At 37.7% G+C, this 17,939-nt stretch overlaps 1 protein-coding gene across 2 annotated transcripts; it reads right to left on the reverse strand.

The window, feature by feature from the left end:
- Nucleotides 1–419: 419 nt before the first annotated feature.
- Nucleotides 420–17,286, reverse strand: LOC139710521 (erlin-2-B-like). Of its 2 annotated transcripts, none has more exons than XM_071622455.1 (12): nucleotides 17,185–17,262; nucleotides 14,055–14,178; nucleotides 13,420–13,442; nucleotides 11,873–11,953; nucleotides 9,750–9,796; nucleotides 8,876–9,063; nucleotides 7,797–7,870; nucleotides 6,597–6,655; nucleotides 3,835–4,016; nucleotides 2,967–3,046; nucleotides 2,262–2,375; nucleotides 420–602 (listed from the first exon to the last, which is right to left on the reverse strand). In XM_071622455.1, exons 2-12 carry the CDS (start codon nucleotides 14,137–14,139, stop codon nucleotides 504–506), a joined length of 1,032 nt encoding a protein of 343 aa, XP_071478556.1. In that variant the 5' UTR covers nucleotides 14,140–14,178; nucleotides 17,185–17,262; the 3' UTR covers nucleotides 420–503. The 2 variants fall into 2 exon arrangements, with proteins under 2 accessions (XP_071478556.1, XP_071478554.1); XM_071622453.1 differs by having other exon boundaries at nucleotides 421–602; nucleotides 17,181–17,286.
- Between the last annotated feature and the right edge of the window lie 653 nt (nucleotides 17,287–17,939).

A 17,939-nucleotide genomic window follows, 5' to 3' on the forward strand; every position in this document is an offset into this window, starting at 1 on the left:
CCTAGTTCCTGCCCTTTCTATGCAAAGATTTTTTTTTTTAACCATAATGAAACAGTACCTACTTGTGAGAGAATATAAAAAAAGAAATCATGATATCAAATATCAAACACTTTCCAGATTCTTTTTTCCCATCACAGATTACAAAGATATGAGGTGTTAGGAATCAGAATGAATGTATCACATGAATTCCTACAAAATTTAAAAGAATATGACCATATTTTGCCCAATTTCTCAAATTATAATACAATATTTACTGTGAAATAACTCTAAATGGCATAAGCATAGTTTTCCTTTTTTCCCACTCATTACTGCAGTGTTATCAGACAATTACGCGTTTGTTTGTTTGTTTGTTTGTGTGTGTGTGTGTGTGTGTGTGTGTGTGTGTGTGTGTGTGTGTGTATGTGTGGGCAGTTTTAATGTGGTTTGATTATGAGATGACATTCATAATTAAGGCAGACAATGGTGGGTTAATTGAAGGCTATTGACTATTCCTCAGGCATCAGTTATACACTCATTGGTTTTCCAGCTGGTTTTGCTTTCTTTGTGGACTGTTTTTCGCTGTCTGGCTCTGCCACAGCAGCAACTGACTGCACTGATGAGGACTGGTGAACATGAAATCAAGAGAAAAGAATTAATGAGATTTTAGAAATAAAATTACGAGTCGATGAAATATACTGTAAAACACAATATTTTCGCGGCATAAAATTTTCGCGAATTGGAGCCGACGGCCTTTTTCGCAGCATGAAATTTTCACAAGTTGCCTCTAACATTCAATGCATATAGTGTAGACAAGAACCCTAGCATGCATTTTACAGTACTCAGTTTCATTGAGCTAATATGAGGAAAACTCTGATGTAAAGAAAGGGCGCTACAATTAGGGAAGACACAGGGGAATCTAACACACTGATGAACATGCAGTAAGAAGTCAATCATTACGGATTCTATTTGTGTACCTGTGTTGTGTACCTGCGATCAAACTATCAAACCCTGAACAATATCACTTTTGTTTTAGAGTCAGAAGACTGGTTCAATGCAAACTTCCTTTAACATTTTGTACTCATCACTAAAGGTCAGTCTTGTAAGGCAGACACAACACATTTTCTAAACACACAGGATTTGAGCTCGTGATATGGTTTCAATATGTACCAGTATAACAAGTGTACAGTTGTTTGTGGACTATGCACTTGTTACTTGCCAATATTTATGTTACTGCCAAAATAGTACATTGCCAAACACCATAGCTTGGATATAAAATGAAAGAATGTACAAACAACATTTCACATCTCTTAATTTCACAAGTTGTGTATTACAAGGAAAGTTTGGAATGTGGTTGGAATGGACTCAATCAGGCATGCCAACCTCTGCATTCTAAATGCTTACCAATGCATAGCAAAACAACAACAAGCACATTTCTCTTAAAAGGCAAAGCTCATTTCTCTTAAAAGGCAAAGCTCATATTTTGTTTCAAAAAAGACTAAATAAATAGGAAACTCACAAATACTATTCATACTATACTCATCAATATTTATGTTATCATGAAAATATTGGACATGACCTGTATACAAATGAGAGAATTTTCACATGTATTTCAAGTCTCTTATTTTTACAATTTGTGAGTTACAGAAAAAAAAAATGGGAATGTGGTTGGCATGGACTCATTTAGGGTTGGCATCCTCAGCACTCTATAAATATAACAATACACAGTAAAAATGAGGCAAAAATCATATTTTGGTTTTCCAAAATTGTGAAACACGCAAATACTATGCCCGCCAAATCCTTATTTTTTAATCTAAAAAAAAAAAAAGGCCTATATTTGTATTTTTGAGGAAGGAAAAACACATACTGAACATTGTAACTGACAGCTCTGCTTATCGTAGATCATAAATCGACAGATGCACAATCAGGTACATGTACTTGGGACGTATTGGGGCAATTACCCCCCAGCTAAATACTGGTTAGTGATAAGGTTAGAGTAAAGATAAGGGTTAGGTTTAGGTTTAGGGTATAGAGTTTGGGTTAGGGTTAGGATTAGGTTAAGGATTTCGATTAGGATAAGGGCCAGGGGAAGGGTCCGGGGTAGTTGCCCAGGGGGTAATTGCCCAGGGGGTAATTGCACCCACTTGGGAAAGCAGGGAACTATGCCAGTAATGCACACCCTTCTGGACTAGGAATGGGCAAGGTGAAGTGATACATCAAAATGTGTCACTTATTGCCACTGTAGTCAAGTCTGACACAAGTGCTAGCCCTCACTCGTTGTTTACCTGCGCGTCTCCCATCATGAACATGTTGGGAATCTCACTGCCGAAGAAGACCTTAGTGTTTGCTGCTATGGCCTGGTATCTCATCATTTCTAGGAACTGGGGTGTTAGTTTCACCTGTCAGACAAGAGAAAGATATAGTACTTCAGCACACTCTGCAAACAAAGACAATATCACACAACATAGTGTGCACATCATGTTGTTCTTCACCACGATTAATCCATGATTATATCCATTACTGTCCTTGGCAGGTAGAATCCACATCTTCATTTGACCCATACTCAAGTTTTAAAAACCTCCTCTTCTTCTTTTTTTGACTCCTGATTAACAAAAACACCTCCTGCAATTTTCATATGATGGCTTAGGTTCCATGACATTTGCTCCTGTGACAATTACTCCCATGAAATATCTGCAAGCTAAGCGAAACATAACTTCTAAACACAGACATAACTCTAACTCTAATCCTAATCCTCACATCAAACTAAACCTCAAACTCTATCACAGCCCTAATCCAAACCCTAAGTCCTTGGGGAAAATAAGACAGGAGCAGTTGTTGCAGGAGCAAATGCCATGTCACCGATGGCTTAACAGTGAAAAGTGTGTCACATACAATCATTGTGGCTATAATTCTTTTTAACATTCCACAAGTCTTATATTTGGTTCGTTGCTACTAAAGGATGCAGCTTTTAGTTTTAAATTTCCACCAACCTCATTCGCCTTGGCTTCCTGCTGTGCTGTGTAGAGCTCTGCATCAGCTCTCGCCTTCATTTTGGCTAGATGCGTTTCATCTGGTCACAGAGAAGGACACGAGAAAGATAGTCAAGATATAGAAATCCATATTCATGTTTTGAATAGAAACTTCTCATCTTGTTATAGCCTTCTTCTATCTCTTTTGTCTTTTATCTTCACTCCAAGTAATAAGTTTCTCTCACACACACACACACTCTCTCTCTCTCCTCTCTCTTCCTACATGACAGCGACTTAGTGTAAGGATTTGTCCAGGGTGTTTGTTTCGGGATAGTAACTTCTAGGTCTCCATGTCTTAGTTTCTTTTGTTTTTCCACTTTTAATGTATATCAGTCAATCAATCATATAATTTGTTGTATTACGTGTGGGGGTAATGCACCCTACAAGCACTGCTTTTTAGCATTCCTCCCCATTTCCAGCATTTCTGTATACTTCCAATATTTTGTAAACTTATCCTTTATTATGTATTATGATGAAATTTATGTATTCAATTTCTATAAAATATCTGTATGTTTCTCTTGGAAATGGAAAAAAAATGAATGAATGAATGAATGAATGAATGAATGAATGAATGAATGAATGAATGAATGAATGAAACAGATGTCAATACAATGTTTCCCCTCCAGACTTAGATTTACAGGATTACTGCAAAATATTGTATCTGGCTCTGATAAAGTAATCATAGCTTCAGTTTTGAAATACAAGACATTGAAGTAAAAGAGATGCTAAGTGTGTATTCAGAAGAGACAGAGAGAGAGAGAAAATAAATGATAATAGTCATCATTGCAAAATGTCACAGCTCAGAAAGCAGACAAGTATGATCTGATACCTTCTATCTGCGATATCCTCTGCTCACTCTCCTTCTCCATGATTTTCTGCGAGTATGTTATCTGCGCGACCTGGGCGGACTTCTCCGCCTCGATGACTGCCCGCTTCCTCTCAGTCTCCGCCTCCTTCTCCACCACTCGTTGATGCTGAGCGGCGATCAGCAGCTTGGTCTTTTCGTTCTCCCTGCAGTACAGAGGAGAATGGGCCAACATTTAGAGATAAAAACATACTGTCTTCTCACCATTTCTTGTGTAAGGCCTATATCCTCACTAAAAAACTATTTCAGGCAATCATCCAAGAGAGGAAGGGGTTAAAAATGATGAATTGGTGAAACAGAAACAATACAAATGCAGCCATATGACCAATAAATCGATCAGTCATAAGGTGTTGCTAAAGTACGGGTTAGAGAGCTTTGAGGAGATTTGAGGAGGATGCAATTTCTTGTTGATTCCCTTAAATTATTAAAATCAAATACACTCAGCAAAAAAAAAAAGTTAACACTTTTTTTGAGTTCATATTTGCCAATTGTGCACTTTACGGCCCTATATTATCGGTGCGAGATTTTACCCTAATCGAGCAGTGTGTGCGGATTTGAGTACCTACCAGGCACTGCGGGTTCTACAGTGTCTTCCGGCACTGTACCGTGTGCATGTGTGTGAGATTTCGCGCTGGGATGCAGTGTGTGTGTGTGTGATCGTGATGAAAGTACTTACCGTACGCCACATGGTTGCTCTGACGCCCTTCCCTGTGCGGTGCGGCATGCTCGAGCATGAGCAAACCCTAGACAAACAGGGTGTTGTTATTGGCACACAAGGGAACTCAATGAGTGGTAAACTTACGTGCTTCCATCATGATTTTAAATGGATGAACTCTGCATTATATCTCAAGCAGGGATCACTGATTAACCTATTGCAGAGGACATATTATGTCCACTTGCGGCCTTGGCGAAATTATTCTGTGAAATATAGATATCAAATAATAAAAGGAACCCCAAAATCTTATCCCCATTCGTCAGTCTGTTAGTGTTTATTTCGTCTACAGACGCCGTGTGAAGTGTGTATAGCTATCGATTTACGGGCAGCCACTACATGGACACACACACACACACACACAAGCCTCGCCCGCGTGGTTGGTTTGCGCGATTTGTGATGGGGTCGGATCGGGATGGGATGAAGGAGGCATAAAAAATATTCATGTAACTGTTGTGGCGAGTTGGCGCAAGCTAGGGGGTTCAAAAATGGAATCTATTGTATCACAGACTACTGTCAACTTTCTCACACATGGCAATTTTCTGCCATGCAACATTGTAAATGTAAAAGCTTGATTGTTGAGTTGATAATCCTGCAGCAGGGAGCAAAGAAACGTGACATTGCGATCGCACAGAGTTCAATGTGTCAGCTCCGCAAAAGCGCAGTGAGTGAGGTAGGCTTCTCGTGACCTTATCACTTGTCAAACGGCGTTCCATACAGCAAGAGATCAAGAGAAGCTCGCCAGCTGCTCAGTGCGTGGTTGTTCATGGGATATCACCTTGGCATACGGTGAATGAGGTACCGATAATATAGGGCTGTAAAGTGTACAATTGCCTCATATTTTTCATACAAGATTTTGATGAAAATTAATGTATCATATACCATATCAAAGGTAATTTAATTGGCTATCAAGCTAGTAGGTTAATACAAAGGGAAACTTTACGTATGAGTGAATACATTCATTTTTGCTCTCAAAGGCACAAAGGTAAAAATTGCAAAATTTGACATACTGTCTTTCATTTGGCAATGGCCTTCAAGATAACAATGACAACAAAAAGTCAGTCTAACACGATGAGAGACATGAATGAAATAGCAAAAACAAGTTTTTGTTCTCTTTATTTCTTTATAACCTCAAACAAAACCAAAATTGGAAACTAAAGGGGGAAAATAAGATTTTTCTGTCAGCTTAAACTTCAAACGCCATAGGGAATAAAGGCACAAAGATGATTAAATAACCAGAATTTCTTTATTTCACTCCTTTTATTTAGTAATTTAACGATTCATGAGATAAATCAAAGAACCAAATATTATTTACAATTTTTCCAATTTGAAAACAAACTGAAATTTTTACCATTTTTTGCTAATATTGCTTCTTCTCTCATTTCATTTGAATTTGGGTTTACCCAAGATTCTTCATTTTTCTCCCTTATTTTTGGCCTTTATTGATATTTTGGGCTTCAAAGATATTAGAGAGATCATACGGTTATTTTTGCAACTTCATTCATGTATCTTATTGTGTTGAATTTGTCTTTTGTTCTTATTGTCATATGGAAGAGCACTTACGCATGAATGACAACTTGTTCAGTTTTGCAATTTTTACTTTTGTGCCTTGGAAGAGAAAAACAAAGGTGTTCACTCATGCGTAAAGTTTCCCTTTTTACTGACCTACTACGCTGATAGCCAATTGTATTACCTTCAATATGGTATATAAAACATGAGTTTTTTAGCCAAAAAAGTGTTTACTTTCTTTTTTTGCTGAGTGTAGTACATATTAATTGCAGATTCCTGTTGGCAAGTTTATTAGAGAAAAATTAGTAATGAAAACAGCGTAGAATTATTGCATTTTGTAAGCAGCAAGAGAAATTTGAGAATTTTACTGAACATAACAAACTGTAAAGATGAGCGATTAATAGAATGAGTTAACTTACATGAATTCTATTTCTCCTGATACTGTCTGGAAATACCTAAATGCATGCACTCTCTGATGAGTGATTACTACACAGAGTTTACTTACATGAGTTCAAAATTTTTCCTGATGCTCTCTGGAATTTTTGGTTTGGTGACTCGCACTGCCTGCAGGAGATACAAATCATTTTGATATCACAGTTTCCCATAATAATATTCTTATTGCAATACAGAACATACACAATATGATTTTTTTTTTTTACCCTTAGGTATAATTTAAGATTGTTTGATTAACACTTTGAAGGGTGAAAATACATTCTATTAACTACACGTACCTTTTAGATCAGTCTAAATTTTGTGGCAATATACAATGTAGGTTGTCATCCATTTCCGCTGTCACCAGTACAACTTTTGATAGTGCCATTGTAACAAAGAAAGTCTATTAATGTAAGGGTCTAAAAAGTGCTTCAGTTTAACATAAAATTGTTCAGAAAACATCTATTTAGATTTTCATTTTGTATGAACAGTACACATTCCCTCCAACAGTTGTTGAGATACTTTAGGACAAAGATTATTCCCTGTGACTTTAGAGGATATTGGTAAAGTGTGCTTTTGATGTCACAGAAGACTAAAAGTGAATTTCTGTGAAATTCTGATTGCATTTTCTAATCATCTATTGCCATACTACTGTGACACCATGAATAGTTGTAGAGTTCCCATCTTGAATGTGCAGCATATCATGGAACTAACCCATTTGTTTAAAGGGATAGTACAGTATTGGTGGAGACGAGAATTTGGCTTTTAACTTTTTGCGAGATACCAAGAAAACACTTATGATATAATACAGAGCATACCATTTTAAGAGGAATTCAAAGTTTATTTGATGAAAATCAGGCTTGGAATGGCTGAAACATCCAAAAACAAAGTAAAACAAAGCAATCGTAATAAAGTGTGGGTCCCACACTTTATTAGAATCGCTCTTTTTTGGATATCTCAGCCATTTCAAACCAATTTTCATCAAATAAACGTTGAATTCTTCATAGAATTACATGCTCTTTCATGTTTTATAAGAGGTTTCTCATCATCTCACCCAAAAATGTTAGAAACCTGAAATTAGGTCTCAACCAAAACTATACGATCCCTTCAACATTTCACACATTTTTTCGTAGAGTGTTTCACTAATTTGTCTGCATTGACTGAATCAACATATATGCTTTGGTGCAAATGCCCCCCTTAATGACTTCAGTGATCATATACCAAACAGATTGTGTGCACTCAAGACCAAAGTTCCCATTCAGTTTAGACTTACTTGGATTGTCAAGCCAGGAGCCATTACTGTCAGATCTTGTTGAAGTGCTTTCTTCAAGTTTTCATCAATTTGATCTAGAAGCAAGATTTTTAACAAGCATAGTATGACTGAAGACTAAACTCCATCATTTCTTTGTTCATCATTGCAGAATTTGAGGCTTTGAATGACTACAGCTTTATTGTCCCTGAGCATCTGGTATCTTTAGACTGAAAGAGATTTGAACTCAAGACTCCAAAGAAATCTGGGCATCCTACAAATCCTTTTGTGTCTAGTAGACTACAAGAAGTATTACAGAAGAGCAGTCAAGGTTTTACTCTCACATGCTGCACGCCCTTCTCACCTCTTCTCACCACCACATGACACAACAAAAACAAATCAATTTATGAACAAACACTAATGAAAGTAATCAGAGTTCATTAATCATCTTTATTACATAGTGCAAATATATGCTTAGAAGAAATGACTTCCACTAACCTGATAACATGGAAATAATGACAGCACAAATTTACTACAATGAAGCATTTCTTAGTTATTGCAGAGCAATTTACACATTTACCTAGTATACGAGTCTCTCATCTCCCGCAATCTGCACCATCATCATAATTATCATAATTCTCATATTTGAAATGACAGTTGCCAACAGGAATGTCATCTTCCTCACATCGTCACCTGCATTGACTATATCATCATCATCTTCTGCATTCTCATTTGAAATGACTGTCAGTGTCATCAGTATCATAATCATTATCACTGTTTATATCACCATTGACACCACCATCGATCATATAGAAAACTAGTGAGAAACGGGAAATTTTCGGAGTGGTCACTATACCATGGGGTCAAAACTTCAAGGTCACACAGAATTTGCAAGGGTCAACCGATTATCACCAAAATCAAATTGATTCTTTCCTGTCATTATCCAAACATCCCCTGAACATTTCGTGCAAATCTGTTTACCTGTTCTCTTGTTATCTTGTACACAAACAAACAAACAAACAAACGTATGGAACCCTTCACATAACCCCCTGCCGATTTTCATCGGCGTGGGTAACAATGTAAGCCCCACAGGACAGACTTACCAAACAGTTCAATGTACACTTCTTGTAGATGGTGGGCACTGCAGAACTGATTCAGCTCATGGTGGATCTTGTTGAAGATGAGCGTCCTGTCGTAGTCTGCTGTGTAGTTTTTTACTGTCTCAAAGACCATCTCTGGCAGTAACTTATTGACGACCTCTATTCTGTCAAAGTAGATCATCACTCCTCCACTGCACAAGAAATAGACAAATTATACAGTTTTACTTTAACCTGGAATATTAATCCCAATGCATTACGAGTTGGTTGCTTTGTAAAATTCGCTGACCTCTTCAAACCAGCAATCAATAATGGATGTAGAGTGACCACAAACTAATTTTTAAAATATTCCATTTTGTTGCATATGTCAAAAGAGATAATCCATGATTTATTTTGCAATTGCGTTATAAACAATGATTCCTTTCTCTAGCAAGATTTGAATTTGCATATCTGTGATATAGCTTGAAAAAAGTCTACAGGGAAACAAAACATATATCAACTGAAAATGAAAAAATAAAGAAAAATTAATTACTTTTCACTCACAGCTTTCAGGTGTTCATGCTTTTAATTTCAGTCACATCACCTCGATGACTATTTCAAGAGTTACACCAAGCAAAATGATATGTAAAACCAATATTACGGTGGCAATGATTTCCACAGATAGGTTACTATGCTTTTCTCCATTTTGTTTGTTTGTGTATGTTGCCCGCTCTAGTTCATAGAATATTTCTCCCATGAGATCCAATTAACTGTGATAAGAATGTGTCTCCTGACCTTCTCATGAACCCTGAATCTATTGATGGCATATAAAACTGTAGCCTCAAAAGTATCTGAAATAAAGCCTTCATGTTGGTCACGTCATCAGCCTCTAACAACCCACCTCGTTCCGCAAGGGACATTCTTCACTTCATCTGTCTGCAGAGTTGTCTGTAGATGGAGAGCACAAAAGTTTTCCAATATGGAAATATCATATATATGTTTTCAAATCAAATTCAAATGATGTCTACACAGAGTTTAACAAAGATCGATTGGCATTTTCACATCAGCCCGATAAAAATCCAAGCTCGAGATATTTTTCGCGATTGCGAATTAGCGTGCCATTTCATTTCCTATTCACATCAGCCCAAAGAGAATTAGCCCGAAATTTTTTTGAGCTAATTCGACAGCTGAGCATGTGCAAACAGCATCAGTAATGTGTGCACTTTCAAAAATTCCTCATGATTTGTGTGCAGTTTGCCTCGATCGATCGGGTCACACACGCTATGCATGATGGGATGCATCGCACTAATTTATTGAGGCGTTTTCACATTATCAAATAGCGCACTAGTTCGCCAATTATCCCGCTATTTCAGAAATTTCCCAAGTTGGACTCAAGAAATTTTCTCGATCAGAGTGATACAATTAGCGCTAATTTGTGTTCACATTATCAACTAGCGTGCTATTTCGTGATCGGGTTAATTTCCCAAGTCAGAAAATAGCACGCTATTTTGAAACATCGGGCTGATGTGAAAACGCCTAATCATCTCTGTCTTGGGTGCAGTGAAGTAGGAAACATATGTGGGGGGGGGGGGTGCATACGTATATGTGTGCATATGTGAGTTACTAAAAACTGTGCATAACAAACACTTAAGACTCATGAAGTCCATCACTTAGCTTGAGATGCATGAAGCAAGCACAATGTAACCGGGAACACACCATTCTTAATAGTTTACGTAATCGGATATGACCTGCAAATGGAAAGTGGGAATCAAGTTCTGTACTAACACATGTCTACTGAAGGCACATGGGATATCTTGTTTCATGTCTACAGTTACCTAAGAGTTTACAATACATACATATAGATGACTGTAGAATCAAGAAAGTAGAGCTTAATACAATATACTGTATGAGCTGAAATTTTCGCGAATTGCTACTTAGAGGACATTTTAGCGTGTTGTTAATTTTGCGGTTGTGAAGGTCTAACTGAATTTACTTATTAGCGCGTTGTTATTTTCACGTGTTGTTATTTTTTCGGTTCAAAGGCGATTCACGAAATTCGCGAAAATAAAACCACGCGAAAATTTCAGCTCGTACAGTAATGAGTATGCTGGTTTGCTGCATGTAAACATGCAATTGCTATTGCTCACTATTGCTCACTACTCACTGTGCAATTAACACACCCCAGGTTGCCACAGAAATGTCGCAGACACAGAGAATATGAGTCTTAAGAGATTATGTTTGCAGCAGTTGTGACCTCTTTGTCTTTTCCCCCTCCAGACAGAAATTTTCTGAGGAAAATCATTATGTGACATCTCTGCTCTTCAGCAATACATATGTATACACGCTGTAAGATATGTGAATGCATAGCAAAGATGTGGGCATGAGTGACTACTTATTAAGCGCTGTGCTTTGTCAAAGAAATGGAAGTACTGGATACAAAATTAATTTCATGAATTAGGACTTGCAAAACAACTTTGTAAGTGATTAAACTCATGCTCCTGAACCCCAGAAATAAAATTAATAATCATCACTGCTTTTCAGGAGAAAACTTTTGTGATTTTCAACCTTGAACTACTACATAAAGTCATTTTGTGCTACTGAAGGTAATATCTGCAAAAATTGCAAACTTCACAAATATTGGTCTACTCAAAAATTTGTGGAACATACTACGCATATCGCCAAGAACATAAAATGACGTACCTACCTCCACTCCAGGAAAGTAATAAATTCTGTCTAATCCCTTTATCTTAGGTCAATAGAAGACCATGAGGTTCATATCGGTTATCTTGAGCTTGTTAGTAAGAATGTACAAAATAGAAAAAGAAAAATTAGGTACTATTGAACTTAGCGTTCATGCAAAAAAAAAAATAAATAAATAAAACTCAGTAGGAAAAAAAAATACTGCACAGATTTGACAGTATTGACATGCAATGCTGTTACTGTGAATGCTTGGCCTCAGTATAATTATATGAATTTAAGTCACAGTTTGAAAACAGTCATGCTACAAACAAATGGACATCTTACCTGCACACTTCTGTAAGATGTAATGAATGGAACCATTACATGAAAGCCAGGACCACTTGTTGATGATAATAAGGCACCACCCTAGGATTGTAAGGAGCCAAACATGGAGGAGAGGAATTGCAAGCATTCTGTTTCCAATAAACTCAAAATATCTGTTTGGTCAGCTGGTAAGTCAGTTGGGCAGTTGGTCATTGTTCGTTGTTTTTCTATTTTTTTTTTTGGGGGGGGGGGATTAACAAAAAAGGAAAAATAAACTGGCGAAGCCATAGAATTCCTGCTAGAATTTCAAAAATTCTAATTGCATAATTCCACATTAACATGGTTCTTTATCATGTAACTGTAATATGATACACGAAATTCCTCCTAAAATCAGTCTTTCAGTACACATTTTTTTTTTTTTTTTTGGTGGGGGGTCTAAACTTTGAAAAGCAAATAGCATATACCCTCAATTCATATAAAGTAGTCCAATGCATTCGAAAATATGCTGATTGTAGGTAATGATGAGATGAGATAGAAAATCTGACCTTACATCATTTGTCACTTCAGGGAGCTGAATTAATCCGCCAAAAATTACCAAAATGTTTCATCAAACAACTTTTGTAAAAACAAGAGGAACGCATGAAAGCAATCACACAAACTTCCATTGACAAGGAAGGAAAAGCAGATTATCTTTCTAATTCTATGAAAATGTCATTTGCCTTTCCATTCCTTATATTACGAATGTCTTATCTTACATCTATTTAGGGATTAAAGGCAAACATCCCTGCCAGCAGTAGCTTTATCAAAATATTTTTTCAAAAAGTCCCCCCACACTAATCCGTTCGTTACGGGAACCTGGTATACCAGGTTCCCTTGGGAGCAACTGATATATATATATGGGAACCTGGTATACCAGGTTCCCAATATGAAAACACGAGTGCTTGCCTTCGTGGCCTTAATTTTTGTTTCTTTGTGGTAAAATGACCAGAAAAATGGGTTTGATAAAGAGATAAGTATATTCTATCAGTATTCATTCTCTTTCTGTTGGGAAAATGCGTATTTCACAGAATAATTTACCTTTCTTCTGATTTAGTTAGCGCTTGTTCTGCTAAAAAACTTATATGAACATGTGCATAGCGGTCAAAGCTGAGCTCAGTAGATTTCTGTGTTCGCTGACCCCAGTCATCCAATACAGGTGCCTGGTTTTGTGTAGAACAAAAGAGGCTGTGAGCCCATCAGCGTACGCTGTATTCATACCTCGCACCCGATTGATATTTCCATTGTTCGATGGCACATGTAGTTGACCATGGAAAGGGGATACATGCACTGTTTGACTGCTTTCGCACAGGTGGATTACCAACCTATCTGTTCTCTGTTGATGGGCAAAAAGAATCTCGTTTTGAGGCATTGAAGGCACTCAGAGAACTGGGGAAGGAACGGGTTAAAAACAGCCTTGTGATGTACAAACAATTAAATGGAGCTGTATGCATTGCATTCATTGTGAATGGTCATTGTAAACATTACATGCAAATACGAAAAATAGGAAAAAGAATGGGGATAAAACTTACCCTGTAATACACACCAACATGACCTATGTAAATAAAATACACAAAAAAAGACTACAACAAAGGGAATAATATGCATGAGACATGTATGTTTTATACTGTTCATCACCTGGACTGCATATTACCTCGATTCTAAGATGAATTATAAAACATTCTGCAATTGTTTACCTTCTTATCAGGCATAATATCAATGTTCAATTAATCATCAAACTATCATGATAGGGCTTTATCTTAACTTATAAATCTAAGGTCCTACGACATGAAATTTTCTTACGCATAAAGGACATGCAATACAAAGTTCATTAACCTCTTACATTTCCTCCCAGATTTGGAAATAAAATAGGTATTACATTTTATATCACACAAGTAACATGTCATTCTGGATATCATACCAAGACATTGTTCCAAATTCAATCTTATTTGAAATCTAATTGATAAAGTTTTTATTCTCAAACATGTTGGGGTGCATCAAACTGACAGGCATCTCTTGTATGAAAATGAAAACAGCCTGACAAATCACATGTGTACACCAATCTTCATTTGAATTTGATGCATATTCCTAGAGCAGATAAAAGTAAGCACAGGTAAACTTTGTTGTAGATTATATAATTATTAGAGAATTTTTTTCACAGAAATACCTTCTTCAATTTTGTGAAGGGCAAAGTTGAAGATGAAAGCAGACAATGCAACACCAAAGGCAATAGCTGGCAGAGGATTGGCCATGGCAATGACAGATGCTTCAGTCCGTAACCAACAAGAACTCTGTGGAAATAAGAAACCCACATAACAATACTATTGTCACATTCAAGTACCATGACAAATAAACAGAACACATTTTATTGATGCATGAGAAATGGAATATAACAAATTTATATTATTGTTGCTGTTGTTTCAAGGACAGGTAGGAGTACAAGTATTTTCACTCCAATGACTTGAAAAATCTTACAATCATTGTATACAATCATTATAACTTACATTAAATGTTTAAGCTGCCACAGTAGCAATACCCATTTACTGTATACGCCATATATTTCGCGAGTCTAAATTTTCGCGAATCGGGAATTCCCGACGATTTCGCGTGTGGTTAAATTTGCGATCGTGAAGTCCTGTACTGAACGGAGAAGTGTACACACTAACGTCACATTCACAACGGGGTCAGAGTCAATATTTTTGTGTGTCTTTAATTTCGCGAATAGCACCTGACTCGCGAAATTCGTGAAAATAAAAACCTCGCGAAATATTTGACGTATACAGTAGTTTGGAGCTTTTCATTTAATGCTCTTCAGCGCATGTATTGTTACTATTAGGCTGGTGCCTAACAGCAGCTATCTAATACATGTACTACAGAAAATTACCAGGCACCAGTTGTTCTTTGTGCTAAAATGCATTCAAAATCATGCTGCCCCACATTAAATTCCGACATTCATAACTAGTAATTCACTTGGAACAGCAATCGACTCCCTACTGGATGTACTGCTTCTGTGTACTCTAAATAATCACAAGATCCGTACATCACACCATAATCACAAGTTTACAAGCTTACAGATTTCACAAGATTTTCAATGCTTTTGGAGTTTTTTGAGAACACCTGACTATATAACATTATACTGTAGAAGTGGATGTTTTCCTGCGACTTATTTTTGCGTGCTAGACCGTGTAAGACAATTTTTGAGTGTTTTTAATTCCGCAGAATCAAGACATCCACTATTGGACTATACGGCAAGCAAATACATTCACATGCTTTTATATCTGCGATAGTTTCTGGTTGCACGAAATGGGCGAAAATTTCAATACTGCGAAAATTTCCAATTTCATAGTACACATTTTATGATAATATTAATAAACTAACAATTTGCAGTTTTTTGGTTTTTGTCGTTTTTTTTTTTTTGGGGGGGGGTACAGCATTCGTACGTTAGCTAACAAGTGTAAAGTGGTAGAAATACAGCAAAACAAGTGTGTGTGTTGCCTTGGGTGCATTGATAAGGAACTTTTATTTTACATTATAGGGCCCTACCCCCTTCATTTTAATATTAAATTTACATACAATCAACAGGATGGGGCAAACAAAGATTCTTAATTCTTCTGCTGCTGCTGTGCAAGAAACTCGAAAACCACAGCATACAGAACACTGGTCAGACCTCTAGTTGAATATGCCTCCTCCGTGTGGGATCCATCAACTGCAAGGAATATCAGCAAGATTGAGATGATCCAGCGGAGGGCGGCCAGATACACTCTAAACCGATATCGGAATACATCAAGTGTATCATCTATGCTGCAGGAGCTGGGATGGACATCACTACAACAGAGACGTGAACATCTGCGTCTTGTGATGTTCTACAAGATCCACACCCAGCTTGTACCATTCAACTGGGAGGCTTTCATCACCAAATCCACCAGACCATCCAGAGGTGTGAACACCCAAGGCTACCACATCCCTCAATCCCGGACACAACAGCACCAAAACTCATTTCTTTCCTAGAACTGTTAGATCCTGGAATGCCCTCCCTGACGATGTTGTGACGGCCTCTTCAGTTAACGCCTTTCGTCTCCTGCTGACGGAAGGCAGCAACAGCTAGAATCGAGGCAGTTTTTACTTGCACCCTGTAAATTATTGGCACATGCACCTTACCCCTATGACACACACTATCACCAAGTTCTGCAAGAATCTTCAAGGTTGAAGGAAGCAGACTACTGACAAGAAGAAGAAGAAGAAAATATCAGAGTAAATCTATGCCCGCATTCTCTGCTGACCGTTTTCATGGTGATGCCTTAATTATTATCTGACCTATTCAAGTTAACCAACACAGTGAGGCATAATCATGAAATAGTCCACCACTCCATTCACCGCCATTCATCTCGTCATAGCCTGTGACTGCTTTCAACTTCATAGACTTAGCACATAGTGAAGACACACACGCAGGACAAGAGGGGACCGATATCCCGATTTGGCCAACAGTGAATGGGTAAAGTTACCGTAACCAGTTCTAGTAGGTGTCCAACACATCGACTCTGTACATTGAAACCAACACCCCCGCTATAATTTATAGTGATGTGCGGAAAGAACAAACTTTTATGCATGAGACTACATGCAGTGGTTTTGCATTCTTCACTGGGGATTACTGGGGATTACTAAAAAACTTGATAATAAACAAGATCAACAGCAAAACAATAATACCATAGATTATAAATGCACCATTGCATTGGAAAAGCATTGCGTGCGTTTCACCCGTATTGTCAATAGAGGGTACGGGTGTTGGTTTAAAAAATTACGGCGCAACCGAGGGCGTCAAAATAACAACCCACGAGTTCGAAGCAGGCATCAATTATCTTGGAAAGTTGGAGCGTGTACCGCAAATCGCATTTTTAATGCGCGCTTGTGAATTCAGAGTAGAACTCTAGAATTCTAGGCCTAAATTTACTTTCTTGACATGTGAGTCAGAGTAGTGAGTAAAATTTCAGGCAAATTGTGAGATATTCTAAGTATCTATTGATAGAAAAAAAAATTAGGGTGTCGATGTGTTGGACACATAATTATAACGGTTAGATCCTCTAGATCTAACGTTTGGTTAGACCCAATTTATACATTTTTTTCACGTGGTTTACATTAACTAACACAAATTGAAATGTATGGGACTGTGGTAGAACTACACTCCTCCTGTATGATGCGGTGGCACACACAATCTCTCCACACAGCGGGTCTAAATGTTCCTTAATCACAATTCAAATATAATCATGAAAAATAATGGGCTGCCAACATCGCAAACCTACTGATATGAGCTGGCTGAGCTAGCTAAGGAGCGCAATACGAGGTCGTCAGCGTATCCGATGTCGAACTCAACTCCACCGCACGCAGCACAGGCAGGGGCACGGATTCTACACGCGTATACGCACAGTGTATGTAGAAGTTATGCATAATCCATCAAGGGCCTGGGAATGGAAGGGATGGGCGGGCACGGCCTCTTCTTCTTCTTCTTCTTCTTAGTCTGCCTCCTTCAATAAGCTGAAGAGTCTTGCAGACTATGTTATTTACATTATAATACAGTTTGTTTACAGATATTTACAAGCACATAACAAATACGAAGAACAAAGTTAAGACTAGCCACTGTGATCAACCGTTTCGAATGGGCGAAACCGACGTGGGGATCAGAGCCGTGAAGAGGATGCATGGAGCCGCGCCGCGGTTACCGTGCCAAGCCACCCTTTTCTCTCACATCCTACTGTTATCTTCAGTGACATCGACATTTATCAATCCTACCTCCCGGATCCCCCGGGAACGGCTGCAGTGACTGCAACTCTACGGGAATGTATTGACTTGAGTCAAGCTGAGTTGATTTAAATACTAAACTCTTTCGACCCCTTTCGGAGCATGAGAGTATAGCCAAACAGCATTTTTTTTTTAAAACACAAATTACTCGTTCAAAACAATTTCCTTCTGTGTTCAATATGACTCTTTAATCCCTAATCTCAGCTCAAAGATAGTACGATGTTAATAGATCAATATGTCTGATCATTAGAGCAGCTGT

This window comes from Diadema antillarum, unplaced genomic scaffold (genome assembly GCF_040938485.1).
Source record: "Diadema antillarum isolate AM-2024a unplaced genomic scaffold, OU_Dant_1.0 seq00001538_RagTag, whole genome shotgun sequence".
Lineage (NCBI taxonomy): Eukaryota > Metazoa > Echinodermata > Echinoidea > Diadematoida > Diadematidae > Diadema > Diadema antillarum.

What these genes read in the sequence shown, in the direction of transcription:
- LOC139710521 (XM_071622455.1), bottom strand. Translation starts at nt 14,139, where the DNA reads ATGGCCAATCCTCTGCCAGCTATTGCCTTTGGTGTTGCATTGTCTGCT. An exon ending in AATGTCCCTTGCGGAACGAG is followed by an intron (nt 9,064 to 9,749) that starts GTGGGTTGTTAG and finishes TTTCTTGTGCAG; the next exon opens with TGGAGGAGTGATGATCTACT. An exon ending in AGTGTACATTGAACTGTTTG is followed by an intron (nt 7,871 to 8,875) that starts GTAAGTCTGTCC and finishes TCTTGCTTCTAG; the next exon opens with ATCAAATTGATGAAAACTTG.